We start from the raw sequence: 20,810 nt of genomic DNA, 5'->3' as shown, positions 1-20,810 counted from the left end.
AGCTAATGCAGTTAATTAACACAAAATAATATTACTATTGATATAGAGATCAAGAACAGAAATTAGATATTGAAAAATTGTAGGAAAACACCAAACAAAAACACATGTATTATGTAACACAATCTGTTTTGAAGCTTTTGAAACTTACACGGTCCAACACTATATCTGAATATCTAAACAAAAGTGCAATGTATTTCTTATATCGTGAAGTGGATTTACAATTTGCGTATGTAACTATTAGATCATATGACAAGTTTTACCTTTAATGATTTACGTTTCAGTCATTATGTTTGTTGGAAATGTTTGAAATACAAAGTTGGGATCTCACCGTTCTGTGTTTTTTGGAACGATGCGAATGTTAAAGATGGTAAGTTCTTACTAATTACCGTATATTAATGCATGCACATCAGATTTTTTTGGGTCATCAAATATTCGTCGTTTTCGCCATTCCTAGCAAACACGAATATAAACGTTGAACGGAAAATAATTTTCATAAATTTAAAATAAGATAGCAATTTTTTGGAGGGGTTCAACAACACTAAAGTTTTGTCTTATTTGTGCGTTGTTTAGCTTCATCTCTGGTTATTGTACTTCAAGAGAAACATAACGGTTTTTGGATATTGAAAATGTTCACATGCAAACAATATGAATATTTTATTTTATGGGCAAGCCATTGCGGTAATGGATTCTGATATTATTTTGCTCTGTAAATGAGTTTCAATGCAATAATCAGACCCAACCTGATAAGAAATTAAAGCGTGCTCAACCTTTATTCCATTTAATATATAAAAAAGTCATGTTGAAATAGCATTTGAATAGATAACCTGTATTACAATTACGACAATCATGTCCTGAAACGACCAAATTACTTATAAGCAGTGGTTCCTGTTTGAAACGCAAAACCTTACTCGACCAAGGTTTATCCTCTACGAAATTGGACATTTAGTTTTTACGAAACCAGGTGTGCTTTTAAATGCCTACACATTCCATTTTTAAATATATAATTTACACGACAGGAATGGAATACGTGTAAGAAATGGGGAGATGATGTCTGTAAACCTCTTTTTACTTTTAAATAATACAGTACATGATATATGCGTGTTGTCTGTATGCAGAATGATAGTCCTTACTCGAAATAATCCATTCATGAATTGAATAGGATAAAGAATGGAAACGGGGAATGTGTCAAAGAGATAACAACCCGACCAAAGAGCAGAAAACAGCCCAAGGCCCCAAATGGGGGTTCAACGCAGCGAGAAAATCCCGCACTCGGAGGTGGGTTTCACCGGGCACATAAACAATAATTTATACTAGTTCAGCGAAATGGGCGCTACACTATATCCGAAACATACAAATGAACCAAGCATAAAAAAAACCACAAAAGACTAACAGAGGATCTTAACTTGGATAAGGCGCAAAAATACGGCGGGGTTAAACATGTTTTGTGAGATCTCCCCTCCCACTATACCTCTGGCCAATGTGGAATAAACAAACACAACAATACACACAATACAAATCAAATCAAAAGAAGTCTAAGTCCAATGTTAGAATAGGTAACATAAGGAACTAAGCAAAATGACTATAATCAACATAAATTAACAAAGGACGACTAGCATTTGAAAGCCATTTGCAGTATAAAGGGAAATGTGAATAGATTTTCGTCGATTTTATCCAACTGTATACAGCTGATACACCTTTATCACAAATCTAACTTTTCAAATTATTTTTAAAAGCCATATCATTTTTAAATAATTGAAAATATTTGTATATGCATAACTGTATTGATGTTTGATTGTTAAAATATGAGGTAGTTCTTTTTATAGATTGATTGTATTGAAAGAATGTCTAGACTTGGGCAAAAACAAATTCGACATGAATCTCAACTTACTATTGTATATTATGCTGTGTAATAATTAATTAGTGGATTTAATGTAACATAGGGATATACTGTGTTGTATAGGGGGCAAGCATGTACTTTAATAATAAAAAGTTAAACGAATTTATACCAGAATGAATGTAGAAAGTGTACAATAATCATCCCCAAAACGAATATAAAAATAAGGAGATGTGGTATTGCCAATGAGACAACTATCCACCAAAGTTCAAATGAAGTGGATGTAATTACGTTGATAAATATTTATATATATCAGAGAATTTATCAACTAAATAACAGTATTTGGTGAAATGTTATGTAGCGGACTTTTACGAAGTGGAATCATTCGCATATTTTCAAGAAATTATCACTTCTAATACTGCTTGGGGTAGTATGTGAGTATTAAATAAATTTCCTGTAATTATCTGTATAAATTATACATTTATGAGCTACCTTCCTTTAATATTCTAGTTTAAAACAATTTGAAATCAAACAAAACAATTCTACCTTTGTAAAAAATATTGGTCATTGTAAACTTAAATCACAAATATTGATTCATCTGAATGAAATTCTTCCTACTAAATTTAATTCCTTCATCGAAATTTGCTGACTTGATTGAAAATATAGACCAATTGTGTTCTGGTATTTTACAATCAAAGATGGTGGATGACTCCCATACTATCTTGAAGCTGGGACTATTATTATACTAACTAAAAATATTATGTCCCAGCTTGAAGGATATAAAAATGTGGGTTTGACAAGTTATAAAGTGTATGTGTTGCAAAAATACGTTGTCATCAAGACTTAAATAGATTTTCCATAGTGTTACCTTTTTTGTGGTGCCTATATCTTAAATAGTTTGTAGTGTTTGTGGTAAGTAACCAAACATACATGTATCTTCTCGGTACATGGGTGATTTTATTTATACAACAACAATGCTACTGTGTTATTCAGTGGACATAATCTCGTGAGACAGTCAATGATTTTAAAAATGATACACATTAATTCTGCAAAACTACATCACGACTAGAAAAAAAATAGAAGAGCAAAGATAACAGATTCTTTAACATAACGGGAAAAATATGAATTTAAATCAGTGATAGTTTACATTGATCAGGAGTTCCAGTGAGTCAATCAGTTCCTTCAGTTACTCCACCAAGAGTGACTGGGGTATAGCAGTATGGTCACTCTCGGTCTTCGTCCGACCGGCAGTACAGCTTTTGTTTGGCTGTGCGGGATGTATGAAATATGCAGCCACATCCGGTCAGAATGGGGAGATTAAATCCGATGCTTCGGGTAGAGATAGTGTCATGCTCTCTGCACGTTAAGCATCTTTGCAACAACATTTGAGGTGATCGTAGGTGTCCTGTTGCAAGACAAAATTACTGTCCCTATCAAATATACCCTCATTTTCCAGTGGCAGTCCTAATTTCCCAACATTCACCCCGGACGACTATTATTACAGGACCATCTTATTGGATTTATTGTTAATTTGTTCTCGTCCTGAACACGAATGAAATATTTGCAACTGGACGTTAAGCTACCAACAATCAATCAATTAATCCTTCAGATAGTGTTTCGAAAACCAAAATCAGCTACTGTACATTCTTTAAAGCAATTGTTAAATATTGGAATATAAAAATTGTTCAAATAAAACACATAAATGTAAGATATTTGGCTGAGACACAGACATGTACAATTAAAAAAAAATGCTCATATATATTGTAGTTCCTTAACAAAATCATAGAAACAGGGGCTTATGGAATTGGCGATAAAAGGGGTCGTATTGCCGACATTTTTACAGCACTTCCTTTCATACAAAACAAAAATTCCGGAAACATCTGATACCTGTTATCCTCTATATTCCAAAATTATTTATTCGAAACTTACAAGTTTCATATACAGTATGACTGTTCGGACGATTGTCATTGGAACAGCTAGTAAGTGAAAACGACATTCCTGATTTGTTTATGTTGACATTTGACTGAGTGTGAATTCGAATGTCGCTTGATGCATGCATATCTGGTGACGCTCACACATTATTGTCAATATAATGGAATTTTATGCGACTGTCATACAAGTGAGAGGATTAGCTAGCTATAAAACCAGGTCTAATCCACCATTTTCTACATAAGGAAATGCCTGTACCATTCGTTTGATGTGTTTGAGGTTTTGATTTTGCCATTTGGTAAGGGACTTTCCGATTTGGATTTTCCTTGGAGTTCGGTATTTTTGTTATTTTACTTTTTACCCGTTCTCGGACCTCGTTTTGAGTTTTTGCGATTGATTACCTCAGTTTATGTTTGTTGCCCTGATTTTTCTCTTTCTGATTGATTTAAAAGATGTAAACACCGGTAAACCACTGTCGCCTTAATTAGTACAGACACTTTGCAATTTGGAGTAACTTGTATATTACGTCTTAAATCTTACGAATCTTTGAAATTATACATTGAGCCAATACATATGGACACCCAGCACCAATAGTTGTTTTAAAGGCGTGTGTATATTAATAGAGCATAGTATCGGGTCATAAGTTTTAGAAAACTAAGTTTCAATAACTGTTAATTTTATTAACACTCAGCATCAAGAGTTGTTTTAAAGGCGTGTGTATATTAATAGAGCATACTAGTATCGGTTTATAATATAGTATTATAAAAATAAGTTTAGATAACTGTTATTTTTATTAATTTCAGACAGGATATAAACAATGTGTGTATTTTGTTATCGGATGTTTAGTCTCAACATCCATAACTGCCACAATTGTAAACGAAAAGGATGTACATATTGAAGGATACTTCAGATGGGAACATCCTTCCATTGCTAGCAAATTTCTATTTTGTATGCAATGCTGCAAAAAGTTACCTTTCGAAAAAGGAAGTTGTTTTCCTGTTATGTATATGAACAATAATAGAGATAGCGCTGCATGTTGTTCCACTATCAAATCAAAACCATTTTGGGAATTTAGAAAATATTCCTACTTAAAGGGGGATTTGTTTATCGAATACAATTCCTTAATTGGATTCGCAAAAATTGTAAGTAAAAACAAATATCAGTTATATGATCTTGAGCATCATCATGGGTTTTTGAAGGAATTTCCTGACAATATCTGCAATTTTCCAACGATAGTTAGAATGGATTTGTCATGGAATAGAATCCAGTTTTTACCAAGCCTTGAATGTCTACAGTCTCTCGATAGTTTGATACTGTCTGATAACAAAATCAAAAGAATCGACGCTTCCTCTCTCGCTAGTCTGTCTAATTTGAGGCAAATTGACTTTTCGTATAACAGAATCGAGTATTTAGAACCCGGATGTTTCTCATACCGACCAGGAAGTCTTCTGAAAATACACTTACAATACAACAACATAAAGAGTATTGATATAAGCGATTTAATTTTGAAACACTACTTCGATTTTATAAAAATATTCAATAACGATTTAAGAACTATTACAAATTTGAAAAATAATACAGGTTTCGTAAATGGTTCAATTGGAGGTGGACTGATTCAGATGATGAATAACTCATTCACTAACCTTCCTATGTATAATACTTTGGGATTTTCTGCTGATGATGCCTTAAAAATTGTGTTTAGATACACAATTGATGTACTCTATAATAAATGGATATGTGATTGTAAAATGTGGGATGGATACTTGGTTATGGCTTCTCAAGCTATGGATCAGTACTATACATTGGGTATGCCCAAATGTGTTTACCCACCTCATTTGAAGGGCTACAGCCTAGGATATTTCAGGATGAAAAATCATACTGCAGACCTATTGATTTGCAACATAACAGAAAAAGAAAAATGTCCTGTAAGATGTAACTGTTTTGATCAACCTTCAAAAAATAGAGTTGTGGTGAATTGCACATCACAACTTTATATTAGCATGCCCCATGTCGTTCCTGACCTATCTGGCCTAGACATTGATCTTAGACACAACAAAATAACATTTTTCCAAAAACACGAATACCTCGAAAGAACAATTAGCATTAATTTATCCTTCAACTTTATTGTAAATGTAGATCCTACAATATACAGAATACAAAATATACTCTTTACTGATCTAAGAAATAATCAAATCCAAACGCTGCACAGAGAACTCCTGTTAAGAGATCCTTGTGCAATAGGATTCGGAAAAATTACTGTAAAATGTACGTGCGACATGATATGGATAAAGCTTTGGTTACATAAACAGCATGCAGTTAACTGTTCATACAACCAAATAACATGTGAAACACACGAAAGCTTCGTTAATGCTGCTCTTGTTTCGAAATCTGATTTATGCGAAGATCAAGACATAGAACGAAGCTTTATGAGTTATGTCTTGCTGGGAGTTACAATCATAAGTGTAGCAATAGGGACATTCCTGTGTTCTCAGTTCAAATATGAAATATTGATATTATTCAGGAAACTAAGATGTAAAAGACAAATTGGCATATCCTTTCACTACAGAAGTGGAAACAATGAACTGGTTCAAATGGACGACAAAACTATATCGTACGATGCATATCTATCCTTTGATGAAAACAATGAAATTATTCGGAAATGGATTGTGGAAGACTTGATAAAACATTTAGAGAGCAAAGGTTATAAACTTTGTTTACCATGTCGCGATTTTGATGCAGGCATGATACGAGAAGAAGAAATTCGAGGAGTAATTTCAAAATGCAAGTCTTTTATTGTTCTATTGTCGGATGAATATTTGGAAGATCATTTTGCGAACCTCGAATGGAAACTAATTTGGAATAATTATAAATATGACAGATCCAAGCGAATCGCCATAATAAACTACGATATCATGGAAAGTGGATATGTTAAGCAAAGAAATATGAAAGCATTTCTTCGATTAGGTTATGCCATGGATTTTTCAAACACGGACCACCAACTTATGCAAGAGATAGTACACAAGTTGGGTCAACCAGTTGATTTACAAAAGTATTGAACACTTATCAAGAATAAATATTGCTTGATAGGTTACATTTTCCATGAAGTCTTCAAATAGCATGAATCATCTATATAGACATATGAAGAGGATACAAAGGGTCAACTTAAAAGAATCAGTCGAAGAAAGAGAAGGAAATACCATGGCCAAAAGAAAAAAATCCCAAAAGACAAAAAAAAGTTCAGAAAACACATAAAAGTAAAAATTAAGCAACCCAACCAAGCACTTGGGTGTTACCGTCGTTATGCCCATGACAAGCACACATCTGATGATAATTTGCACACTGTGGATATATTACATAATAAACTGAACTGGTGTAAATACTCGTTAAAGATAGTTTGGCACGCAAGAGACGCATTTCGTTTTCACTAGAATCATCATTTGCGCTAGAATCAAACCACTGGAAAGCAAACCAAAAGGAAAGTTGATGAATGATAAAAATAAAAATTTCTTTTAGGCAAATCTAACTATGGCGGCCCTAGTCTGGAGAGAACAATGCCTAAGTGTTTCGAACGATTTTATAGTTTTTTTAAAAAACAGTAAATTAACAAAAATGTAAAGTGTTTAAAAGTGTCATTTTCATTTATTAGCACTGGATTGATACATCTGCGGGTGGGTTGGAGGTCTCCGAGGGTATAATCGGAGCAATAGTCAGTGCTTCGGTGCTGACATGATTTATAACATACCCACTTTTCAATTGTCCACTAAAACAAATATGAATTATAAAGATACTAACGTTACAACTCCATCAGACCAAGTAGACCTTAGATGGAAGGCAATTCTCTTGATGTCTTTTTTTGTCATTCGGCTCCTCACGTTTTCAAGGACTTATAAATCCTTAGCATTAAAATTTTTGCTTTTACCGTTCCCGATAAAGGTAAATCCAGAAAAGTGCTTCGGACGCAAGTAATATATAAAATGTTATTTTCATTTACGAAAATGACCGTATCAAGGATACTTCATATCAGCACATGAGTGCTAAGTTCTAGGCTAGTGATTACATCGGGACAAAACGTTCACAAGCAGTGGCATCGAACCATTGGTTGTAATTTGTAAAAAAAACATTTCATAAGTTTGGGGCATTCGAACCGCTTTTCTGGATTTATGTTTTTAGTGAAATACAGAACTGCTCCTAACTTTAGGACAAGCATGTCTCTAAATAGGAAGTGATTCCTTCCAATTCAAGGCTTCCTGTTCTAATGGTCTATGTGTGACGTGTGTTCCACAGCTCCTGCACGAAGTATTTAGTTATTAGAAGCCACGCTAATCTTACAGTGATTGTTGGTAAGTCATTAACACATTCACTTCTCCGTCACCAGGAACGCTCAGGCACAAATGTTGAAAGCCTCGAATTGGAACTCTTTGGATACAAGATGAGCCAATGACCGAAATAGACCTTAAACGAATAGCCAAATTAACCAAAGATGAAATTAGCCTTAGTAAGTTCGAACCTTATTTTTTTTAAAGATAATTTCTAAATTATCATCGGGATATTTTCAAATGTATCTTCAAAATTATGTCAGTCCAAAGCACTGCCATATAGTTTACCAAGTTTATTTTTTTGTTCAGATTATGTGTATTTGTAGCGTATAAGTTTAAACAATCCGTACTGTCCACAGAGTTTACTACAGGATCAATGATGTTGAGTTTTCCTAAGACTTGAATGTTTTATAATCCAAAAATGTGACATTCGAGATTTAATTGATTTAATTGCAATTTGAATAATGCGATTTTCAATGATCCATTTTTCAGTGAGTGCTTGCATCTCATACTAGTATATCCTTTATAACTTGACATTAAGTGTACCACTGGAACTAGGACTGTTTCATATCTGGATTTTTTTTAAAAAAATAGACGTACATGGACAAATCCTCGCTAAACGCTCTCTAGAACTTGTGTTTATATGTATCAATATTCGACTCAAACTAAAACTTTGAACTTTAAAAACGGATCAACGATAAACGTGACGATTTCTTCTTGGCAACTTCTCATTTTTTAGTAGAAAAGTACCCTCTGACGTTAGATGTATCTAAATTGATAACTACGCGCTTCCATATTCACATTGCACGGGATTTATTAATTTGGTTGTGCATTTTCGCAAAGAGTGTTCATTCGGGAAAATGAGGAAAAACGACTAAAATTAACACTACACAAAATTATGGGTACCATCACCATTTGGTTGACTAATACGATGTTTTGGTGTCACAAGTCATAAGAGACACAATTCCGCTGCTTAGATCTAATATACCAGCAAAGTAGTCTGATATGTAAACTTAATGATTGTTTCCTTTTCTCTATTGTGACGTTTTGACTGAGGCTGGGGATACATGCTTAACAAGAAACGCTGATCCTACCGTCGCATCAAGCCTCGCTCTTTGTCAATCCGTCAAATGTTTTCCTTGGTTTGTGTATAGATGAATTAATTGACGAGATTTGAAGACCTGCAAACTACTGTTTCCTCTTATTTAACACAGAATTGACGCAAGCTGTAATTTCCACAATTCTGTAAATACCCATTTAAGGGGGTACCCAAAACTTTGACTAACATAGAAATAATATTCATAAAGTTTTGTGAAAAATTATTTACTTTGTCCTGTTGACAAAAACATAAAAATTTCAAGAAAATGAACCGCACAATTTACAGCTTCATTGGATATATAGCAGTTTGACAAACACTAATTTTGATCATTGAGAGGCATGATTTATTTTTTACAAATAATATGTGATTTAAACATTCAGATGATTTTTAAAGATTTAACTTCCTTAGATGTTCTGTACCCCTAAACTATGAAAAACGTTTTACAATATTAGGCTAAATGTTTTTACATTTTACCGCAAGTCTAAACAAGGTGGACATGAGTTGATCATATACAGGTACTTTCAAAGATCTTTAGGCTTAAAATGTATTTCCATTATAGAGTAGAATAAAGGTATAATATTGTCACAATAATTGCTAATTTTCATAGTTTTCTTTCGAGGCTTTGAACTCTGGAGAAAAGAATGAAAATTATTGATCTAACAATGTCAAAATATATGCAAACTTTTGTATTGGTTAAATTAAAACCATGATAGTTATAACCTTGCTTCAATACTGCAGTTTTGAGGCTAGTTTTGGTACTAAAGAAAATAATCGTATTATTATTATAGTCTTCCAGTATATTCAGTAGAATTTGGCTTTAAGGGCAGATCTTTGATAGTTTCTTTTTAATCAATTCACAACTTTTGTATAGCCCTCTAATCTTTTGTTGAGGAACTCTAGATGCCTTATATTTTTCTTGTCGTTAGATTGCTGTCTCATGGACGTTTACCCAATATTTTCCTTTATTCACATTGTTTTAATGTTCAGTTGTTCACAACAGTACGGAAATGTGGTTACGTCATTTTAAGTGACAAAGTTTGTGTGAATAGAAAATTTTATTTTTTAACGCCATTGTATCACGACCATATTTTAAAAATCCCATAAAAACATATTAAGATTAGAAAATCAAACTTTTGAGACAAGTCTGCAATGAGTTAGCGAAAATATAACTTGGAAAAATAAAGACTCTCTGAAGGAAGAAGAAAGAAGAAACGCCTTAGTTTTATATTTAAGCCTCATTGCGTGTGTTTCAATCAAAATTGTGTTACAAGAAAAGTAACACTTTGACAAAATTATGAGATTGTTGTACTCATTGACAGTCATGTTTCCAATCTATTACAGAGGCTACCTAATTAAAAGGTTTAATGTAGTTCAATCATACCATATCTCCTTATTTTTTTTAATTTATTAAAATGGCCATTACAATTCCCGTTTGTTCATAATTTTATATTGCAATTACAATTGAAATAATAAAATAAAATAAAACTTGAGGCAAATTAAGCATAATATAGCGCATAAACTTGATGTAGCTCATTCTAAAAAAAAAAAAAACTTACATATTACATGAAACTGACTATATTGGTACCTAAATTGTCACGGAACACTTGGCGTTTATGTCACTATAAAAGAGAGAAGAATAAAAACAATATGCAAACCAAATAAATAGCTTACTTACATAGGTTTTTAAAAAAATGAAGAGAAACAAAAACAACCTAGAGAAAATATCATTTGAAAGACAATTCATATATAAGTTAAATATAGACGTCAAATAGTATATGGCTAGCTAGGCAATTGTGAGTATTATACCGTATTCCTGACAACACTCAGTCTGGCTTCTACATTTTTCATTAGCTTTACACACTCGTGTGTATACGAGATATATGAACTGGTCCCAAATTCTCCGTTCTAAGGAAAAGCCACCCACAAGGATTGTTTGTTTGACTGTTTTAGTTTTCTCGTTGGCAATCATGCCACAACTCCTTATTTTCATAAACATTGTTTAAATACACAAACACGTCCTGTTGTTTGAAAACCAAAAATCCAATACCTCGTGTAGATAAATGGCCACGCACGTTAATGAATCCTTGTGACAACTCATTGTGAGTTACGTAGATTGCCTGTTTCAAAGCAAAATGTCTGCTTCTATTTAACATGACCTAATTGTTATTGGCAATCTAGATTTTTCGCCTTTCATCCCGAAAGACCTCCTTTACAGAGACTACTTTTAGCATTTATTTGTTATAGTCTTTGATAGATGTATGCATGAAATATTTGCCACTGACCTTTAACAAGCCACAATCCTTTAACCAACCAACTCTAATATACGTATTTTTGACTCTTTATACTGTCAAGACCAAGGAGATATTTAAATCGAATGCGTTATATTAATTGAAAATAACGCATAATTAAGGCTTCAATATAAAATGAAGCTTTTTTGAGTCATCTTTTCATTTGACCACGTAATGAGTTTTGTTAATTTCCACTTGAACCTTATCGATCATATGAGTTCAAACTTTCAATCATTTTACACAGTTATCGTATCTGTATGAAAAGTCCCACATATCTTAAATTTTAGATTCATGTCTTAATATTCAAATATAAGAAAATACCTTACAATTTATATATCTACATGTAAAAACTAGAAGAAAGGAGTATCCTCTAATGCTAAATTTAGTTTTTTTTTTCGTGTCTTTGGATTGTTGTTTCATTCATCTATATTCCAAATATCTTTTTATTCATATGTAAATCAATATTATTTATCTGTATTTTTTAAGGGCGTGTTATGCGTATATGTAATTACATACTCAAATGAAAACACTGCAATATTGAAGGCTTAAGATGGAGATTAAAAACTAAAAAGAGGTTTAACTTTTGTATAGTATTATAGAAAACTTTAAAAACTGCACGAACAATATTGAATAACGGAAAGTTAGATACAAGCTAATGCATTTGATTAGAAACAAAAAATTATTACGTTTGATATAAGGTCAACAACAGAAAATCACATATTTCAAAAACAAAACCAAAACAACGTGTATTAAGTATCACAACCTTTTATACAGCTTTTGAAATTTTAAAGGTCCTACACAATAACCAAATATCTGAACAAAAGTGCAGCGTATTTTTTATATCGTGAAGTGGGTTTACAATTTACGTATTTGTTTCAGTTAAATCGAGTTATGACTATTGAACAGCGGTATACTACTATTGTCTTTATTAGATCATACGACAAGTTGTGCTTATTATGATCTACGTTTCACACATTATGTTTGTTGGACATATCTGAAATAAAATATTGAATTTTCGAGAACCTTTTTGGAATGATGCGAATTCTAAGGATGGTAAGTTCTTACTTATAACCCTTTTTTCATTTGTGTCAACAAATATTCGTCGTCTTTGCCGGTCCTAGCAATTAAGAATTTAGATAATTAACGGAAAATAACCATTTGACTTCAAATTCAAATATAACACAGTAGTTTTACGGAGGGTTAAACAGCACGAAAGTTTTGTTGTATTTGTTCGTTGTGTAGCTCCATCTTATGTTTATGATCATTTTTATTGTACTTCAAGAGAAGCATATCAGTTTATGGATATTGGAAACTACATGAATGTTATATTTTATGTGCACGCCTTTACTTTAATGAATTCCCACATTATTTTGCTTTGTAAATGAGTTTCGATACATTACTCAGATCCATCATGATAAGAAATAAAAGCTCACTCAACCTGTATTCAATTTAATATCCTTTATCAGCTTTGGGTATACTTTTTTGTCCTGATTGGGTTATAGCTCTTCATGTTTTAATAAGCTTTGGATTTTCATATATTTTGGACCTGAGCATCACTGAAGAAACATTGATTGTCGAAATGCGAATCTGGTGCAGAAAAATTGGTACCATTTATGTAATTATCATAATTTACATAGCATTGCAATTGACAATGTTTTATTATGACTACGAAAATCACTACACGAAACGACCAAATTACATATAAGCAGTGGTTCCTGTTTGAAACACAATTTTTCTTCTCGACAAACGTTCAGTCCTCTTCGGCTATTCGGAAACCAGGTGCGAATATTCGATTTTTAAATATAAACTTTACACGACAAGAAAGCTGTTTGTAAAAATTAAAGAGAGGATGCCGGTTAACCTTCTTTTTTAAATTTTTGAATAAACCATTTCATAATATTTGAATGCAGAATCCTTACGTAAAATAATTCATTTATGAGTTGAAAGTCATTTGCAGTATATTGGTTATCAAAAAATGCGAATAGTCTTTCAATTTACAAAAAAACAAAACAAAATGACTTAAAATAGATTTTTCAAAACGGTAACCTTGGGACCATAAAGTAAGCGCGAACTAAAAATGCAATTTTTACACTAAACTCCGAGCTCAATGAGGAAGGACCGTTTGAAAACCAAACTAACAAACGCTTGTTTTATTAAGTCCCCTACATAACCATTTAAAATTATTCTTATATAACACATTTAAGTGAAACATTTTTGATTTTTTCATCGATTTCATCCAACTTTACATAGGTGATATACCTTTATTACAAATCCAACTATTTAAATTATTTTAAAAAGCCATATCATTTTTAAATAATTAGAAATATTTGTATTTGTATAACTTGTATTGATGTTTGAATGTTTAAATATGAGGCAATTCTTTTTATAGATTAACTTGTTTTGAAAGAACGTTTAGACTTGTGCAAAAAATGATCGACACGAATCTCAACTTACCATTGTAAAGAATGCTAGTTTACTTAGTGGATTTAATGTTACAGGGGAATAAAGTGTTGTTTAGGGGTCAATCATGTAAATAAATTTAAATAAGTTAAACGAATTTATACTAGTATGTGTGACGAAAGTATACAACAAGTTTTATATCAGAGAATTTCGTCAACTACATAAGGATAATTATTACATCAGCCAATGAAATTTCAGCCTTCCAATTTTTGAAGGTGTGTAATAATCTGACAAAACCAGAGTATTCCGAAAGGTCTTTAAAACAGAAAGTTGAATGGAGCATTTTCAGATCCTTGTAAGCAAAGCTTGGACACATGATATGTATTTTAATCAGACTGAGGAAAATATAAATTAAAATCAACGATATTTTACATTGATCAGGAGTTCCAGTGAATTAATCAGTTCCTTCAGTTACTGATTCATTACATTCGTTCGCCAATGAAATATTTTCATGCGTAAACCAAAATCAGCTTTACGTTCTTTAAAACAATTGTGTAAATGTTAAATGTTGGAGCACAATTAATGGTTCAAATAAAACACATAAATGTAAGATATATGGCTCAGACACAAATTTGTACATTAAAAAAACCCATATATATTGTAGTTCTTTAACATAATCGCAGAAACAGGGGCGGTTATGGAATTGGCAAAAAAAGGGGTCGTATTTCGAACATTTTACAGTACTTCCTTTTATACAAAAAAAAAATTGCAAAAATATCTTATATCTGTTATTCTTATTCCAAAATTTTTTTTCTTCAAAACTTACAGGTTTCATATACAGTCATACACAAATTATGCCATAAATGAATAAGTCGGATCTAAGCTCAATACATGATGACACAATACTCTTCACAATGGAACGGTAGTATTTCCAGGGCCAAAGGGATATTGATAGCCTTTTTAGAATTATCACCACTTTCCAACACTGATCCAGAACCTACGTACAAATTTAACTGAAGTACTTTCATTATAATATTCTGAAATAAATGTGAATATGTATGACGACCGTTTACTTTTTCTGCTATCTTTTTAAACCTACTAGTGCTTTGTGGCCTTTTATCATGCAGTGAATACAATTTGAAAAAAAAAATATTAAAAAATTCATTTCACCAGTTTGTAATATTATTTCATGTTTTTCTACATCTGATCCATCCCTCAGCCTGGGAAAATATGTACAGTAGATACTGTAATACTTGTCCAATCACAGTGTACAGATTCATTGAATTAAGTAGGATACACAAAAGAGCAACCAGTTCCCGGAAATTAAATACTACCGTTTCACCAATAATATCCAATCAAAGTATCTTTCATGATACTTGTCCATTTGTAACCAGCTTTAGCTAGTTTCTCAAAAATTTGAATTTGGAATCACAATATGATCAATACGCGATAGCATTTGCAAATGTTTTACTAGTATTTAAAACATTGTATTAGAGCATTACATCTATATAAGTTTTGACTTTTCTTATTCTAATATTGCTTTAAGATGATTTGTACAATTTGTTGCGACGTCATATGTAAATTATCATGTCTTACATTGAATATACTACCCTAAAACAACAGGTTCTGAACTTTAAAGGTAAATAAAAAAACCACATGTCCATCTAATAAATGGACGATTATCATTGGTACAACCAGTAAGTGAAAACGATATGCCTAATTTTTGACATTTAACTGAGTGTGAATGCAATTGTCGCTTGATGCATGCATAGCAGGAGATGCTTACCCTGTCGACTCATCCGGTCTCGCTCCTCGTTATGAGTTCATGCGATTGATTACCTTAATTTTGGTTTGTTGCCTTGATTTTTCTCTTTCTGGTAGATTTAAAAGATTTGAACATCGATAAACCACTGTCGTCATAATTGGTACAGACACTTTGCAAATTGGTGTTACATGTATACCAAGTCCCCAAATCTCACGAATCTTTGAAATTATACATTCAGCCAATACATATGGAAGTCCAGCATCAATAGTTGGTTTAAAGGCGTGTATAAATCAAAAAGACATAGTATTAATAAGTTTTAGAAAATTAAGTGTTAGGTTTATTATTTCAGACAGGATATAAACAGTGGATGTATTTTGTGATCGGATGTTTAGTCTCAAAAGCCGCAACAACAACAATTGTAAATGAAACGGGTGTACATATTAAAGGATACTTCAGATGGGAACATCCTTCCATTGCTAGCAAATTTCTATTCTGTAAGAACTGCTGCAAAAAGTTACCTTTCGAAAAAGGTAATTGTTTTCCTGTTATGTATATGAACAATAATAGAGATAGGGCTGCATGTTGTTCCACTATCAAGTCAAGACCATTTTGGGAATTTAGTAACTATTCCAACTTAAAGGGGGATTTGTATATCGAATACAAATCCTTAATTGGATTCGCAAAAATTGTAAGTAAAAGCAAATATCAGTTATACGATCTTGAGCATCATCATGGGTTTTTGAAGAAATTTCCTGACAATATCTGCAATTTTCCAACGATAGTTAGAATGGATTTGTCATGGAATAGAATCCAGTTTTTACCAAGCCTTGAATGTCTACAGTCTCTCGATAGTTTGATACTGTCTGATAACAAAATCAAAAGAATCGACGCTTCCTCTCTCGCTAGTCTGTCTAATTTGAGGCAAATTGACCTTTCGTATAACAGAATAGAGTATTTAGAACCCGGATGTTTCTCATACCGACCACAAAGTCTTCTGAAAATACACTTACAATACAACAACATAAAGAGTATTGATATAAGCGATTTAATTTTGAAACACTACTTCGATTTTATAAAAATATTCAATAACGATTTAAGAACTATTACAAATTTGAAGAATAATACAGGTTTCGTAAATAGTTCAATTGGAGGTGGACTAATTCAGATGACGAATAACTCTTTCACAAACCTTCCTATGTATAATACTTTGGGATTTTCTGCTGATGATGCACTAAAAATTGCGTTTAGATACACAATTGATATACGAAACAATAAATGGGTTTGTGATTGTAAAATGTGGGATGGATACTTGGTTATGGCTTCTCAGGCTATGGATCAGTACAACACATTAGGTACGCCCAAATGTGTTTACCCACCACATTTAAAGGGCTACAACATAGGATATTTTAGGATTAAAAATCATACTGCAGACTTATTGATTTGCAACATTACAGTCAAAGAAAAATGTCCTCAAAGATGTTACTGTTTTGATCAACCTTCAAAAAATAGAGTTGTCGTGAATTGCACATCACAACTTTATGTTAGCATGCCCCATGTCGTTCCTGACCTGTCCGGCCTAGACATTGATCTTAGACACAACAAAATAACATTTTTCAAAAAACACGAATACCTCGAAAGAACAATAAGGATTGATTTATCATTCAACGTCATAGTAAATATAGATCCTTCAATATATGGAATACAAAATATACTCTTTATTGATTTAAGAAACAATCGTATCCAAACGCTGCACAGAGAACTCCTGTTAAAAGATTCATGTGCCATAGGATTCGGAAAAATTACTGTAAAATGTACGTGCGACATGATGTGGATAAAGCATTGGTTAGATAGGCAGCATGCAGTTAACTGTTCATACAGCCAAATAACATGTGAAACTCATGAAAGCTTCATTAATGCTGCTCTTATATCAAAATCTGATTTGTGCAAAGATCAAAACATAGAACGAAGCTTTATGAGTTATATCTTACTGGGGGTTACAATCATAAGTGTAGCAACAGGGACATTCCTGTGTTCTCAGTTTAAATATGAAATATTGCTATTATTAAGGAATCTAAGATCTAAAAGACAAATTGACATATCTTTTCACTACAGAAGTTTAAACAATGTACTGGTTGAAACGGACGACGAAACGTACGACGCATATTTATCCTTTGATGAAAATAACGAAATTATTCGGAAATGGGTTGTGGAGGATCTGATAAAATATTTAGAAAGCAAAGGTTATAAACTTTGTTTACCATGTCGCGATTTTGGTGTAGGCATGATACGAGAAGAAGAAATCCGAAGAAAAATTTTGAAATGCAAGTCTTATATTGTTCTACTGTCGGAGGAATATTTGGAAGATCATTTTGCGAACCACGAATGGAAACTTATTTGGAATAATTTTAAACATGACAGATCCAAGCGAATCGCCATAATAAACTACGATATCATGGAAAGTGGATGTGTTAAGCAAAGGAATATGAAAGCATTTCTTCGATTAGGCTTTGCCATAGATTTTTGTAACACGGACCACCAACTTATGCAAGAGATAATACACAAGTTGGGTCAACCAGTTGATTTACAAAAGTATTGAACACTTATCAAGAATAAATATTGCTTGATTGGCTACATTTTCCATGAAGTCTTCAAATAGCATGAATATAGGCATATAAAGAGAATACAATAATATAAACGGTACCATTTTACTGCACCATATGTGCATGTTGACAATTGATGTCTCTTCAGTGATGCTCGAGGCCAAAATATTTGAAAATCCAAAACCTAATACAAACGTTAAAGAACTGAACCTAAATCTAAAAACGGACAAGGAATTAGAGCTTTAATTTGCATGACGGAGATATATTCCTTAATTTAAAATGATTTAATAAATTCTATAACAGTAGGTTTCAATCAAAACAATATCCATATTTTACAGAGGTCAACTTTAAAGAATCAGTCGAAGAAACAGAAGGAAATAAAATGGCCAAAAGAAAAAATACCCAAAAGACAAATAAAAGTTTAGAAAACACATAAAAATAAGAGCTAAGCAACCCAACCAAACACTTGGTGGTGAACCTAGGTTCACTACAACGGTTAGCAGCTTCAGCTTCATTATAGGGGTAACCGTCGTTATGCCCAAGACAAGCACACATCCAATGATAATTTGCATTCTGTGGATATATTACATAATAAACTGAACTGGTGTTAATACTCGTTAAAGATAGTTTGGTACGCAAGCGACGCATTTCGCCTTCATTATACTCATCATTTGCGTTAGAATCAAACCACTGGAAAGCAAAACCTATTTGGAAGTTGATGAATGATGAAAATAAAAATTTCTTTTGGCAATGGCGGTCTTGGTCTGGAGAGAACACTGCTTTAATGTTTCGAACGATTTTACAGTTTTAAAAACAGTTAATTTACAAAAATGTAAATGAGAGGCGAAAGATACCAAAGGAACATTCAAAATCATAAGTCGAAAATAAACTGACAACGCCATGGCTAAAAAAGAAAAAGACCAACAGACAAACAATAGTACACAAAACACAACATAGAAAAATAAAGACTGAACAACACGAATCCAACCAAAACCTGGTGGTGATCTCAGGTGCCCCGGAAGGGTAAGCAGATCCTGCTCCACATGTGGCACCCGTCGTGTTAGTACAAACCCGGTAATAAGTCTAATTCGGTAGGTCACATTCGGGGAAAAGGGGACGGGATTGTAGTTACGACATTTGGAACATATCCGCTATCATCTGTGAAACGGATATTCCATAACGGTCAACCAACTCGTGATGGCGACCGTAAAATTTAAGAAGGGATGATTTCAACTTCACCACTTGGAACTCTTGGTTTAATAGCTTCCTTGTGAGTAGCAACCCTCTATCAAGGAAATCATGATAGGAAATACAAGCCCTGGAATATCGTATCAACTGGGAAATATATACTCCGTATTGTTACGCTCTGGTCACTGGCCTAATGTCATGAACTAAAACTCGTAAAAGCACATTTGTGTGTGTTTTTCTTTTTGTAGCCTCCGTTCCACACATCTCCATGCAAATGTTTTCGGGTACACCTCGTACGGTATTTTTATGAAAGGAGTGGTTTACAAGTGTATTTGTCCAAATTCGTCTCTGTACATCGCTACTTTCATTTTTCGGCGCCATTCTTTATGTTGTGTATTTCTTGTGTATTATGCCATTTGTGGGCGGAGCAAAAAGTATAAATAGCAAGTTTGCATGCACCGAGTAGGCTTTTAATCATCTCAATGCAGAATGTTCGCTGTTTCTAAATATTAGAAAACAAATAATATTGCACCAATCAAAAGATTGTAAACGCTGTATAATGACATAAAAACATATAAGTTTTGGACAGAAATTGGTAAATGTCTATTCCGAGACTTTATAAAAATATTTAAATTATCAATCGGAGGCTACCCTAAAACTCCGTCGTCTGCCGTAACGCACAAAGCTGCGTATTCGGTATTTATTTTGGCTAGTACTTGGTGAAAAAGTATTCAAATTCAAGAGAAAGCTAATAATATTTATTTATTAGTCCTTTTTTTAAACTTATCAAATTATTAAATTATGAGGTCAACTAACTTGCACCAACCAGGATCCCAAATTATTCTCTGTGCACCAACTAGATTTTACTGCACCGAGTGCTAGTATGAACTTCTATTAAGCCTTTCGGGACACATGCACCTATATCTATTATAATATATATCTCTTTGTATGTTTTTATGAACCATTGTATTTGTTGTACATGTATTACCCAAAGCAGGGTCCCAATTTATTCTCTGTGCACCAACTAGATTTTCCTGCACCGAGTGCTAGTAGGAACTTCTATCAAACCTTTAGGGATACATGCACCTATATCTATTATAATATATATCTCTTTGTATGTGTTTTATGAACCATTGTATTTGTTGTACATGTATTACACAAAGCAGGGTCCAAAACTATTCTCTGTGCACCAACTAGATTTTCCTGCACCGAGTGCTAGTGGGAACTTCTATCAAGCCTTTAGGGACACATGCACCTATATCTATTATAATATATATCTCTTTGTATGTGTTTTATGAACCATTGTATTTGTTGTACATGTGTTACACAAAGCAGGGTCCCAAGTTATTCTCTGTGCATCAACTAGATTTTCCTGCACCGAGCGCTAGTAG

General features: G+C 32.9%; 1 protein-coding gene and 1 long non-coding RNA gene across 5 annotated transcripts; one reads left to right on the top strand and one right to left on the bottom strand.

The window, feature by feature from the left end:
- Nucleotides 1-249: 249 nt before the first annotated feature.
- Nucleotides 250-18,982, top strand: LOC127734755 (protein toll-like). 4 transcript variants are annotated; one of them, XM_052244761.1, is made up of 4 exons: nt 254-367; nt 4,567-12,519; nt 15,981-16,161; nt 18,570-18,982. In XM_052244761.1, the coding sequence occupies exons 1-2, from the start codon at nt 350-352 to the stop codon at nt 6,817-6,819; spliced, it is 2,271 nt and encodes a 756-aa protein (XP_052100721.1). In that variant the 5' UTR covers nt 254-349; the 3' UTR covers nt 6,820-12,519; nt 15,981-16,161; nt 18,570-18,982. The 4 variants fall into 4 exon arrangements, with proteins under 4 accessions (XP_052100723.1, XP_052100721.1, XP_052100722.1 ...); XM_052244762.1 differs by lacking the exon at nt 15,981-16,161; XM_052244764.1 differs by lacking the exon at nt 15,981-16,161 and having other exon boundaries at nt 263-367; nt 4,567-5,569; nt 16,984-18,982.
- LOC127734763 (uncharacterized) lies at nt 5,505-17,334 on the bottom strand. The gene is made up of 2 exons (XR_007997743.1): nt 17,199-17,334; nt 5,505-5,784 (listed from the first exon to the last, which is right to left on the bottom strand). It is a non-coding gene; the product is annotated as an uncharacterized LOC127734763 (long non-coding RNA).
- Nucleotides 18,983-20,810: the final 1,828 nt, after the last annotated feature.

This window comes from Mytilus californianus, unplaced genomic scaffold, assembly GCF_021869535.1.
Source record: "Mytilus californianus isolate M0D057914Y unplaced genomic scaffold, xbMytCali1.0.p SCAF_3, whole genome shotgun sequence".
NCBI classification, from domain to species: Eukaryota; Metazoa; Mollusca; class Bivalvia; order Mytilida; family Mytilidae; genus Mytilus; species Mytilus californianus.
The sequence above is the reverse complement of the archived record's forward strand: the minus strand, read 5'-3'. Positions and strand labels throughout refer to the sequence as shown.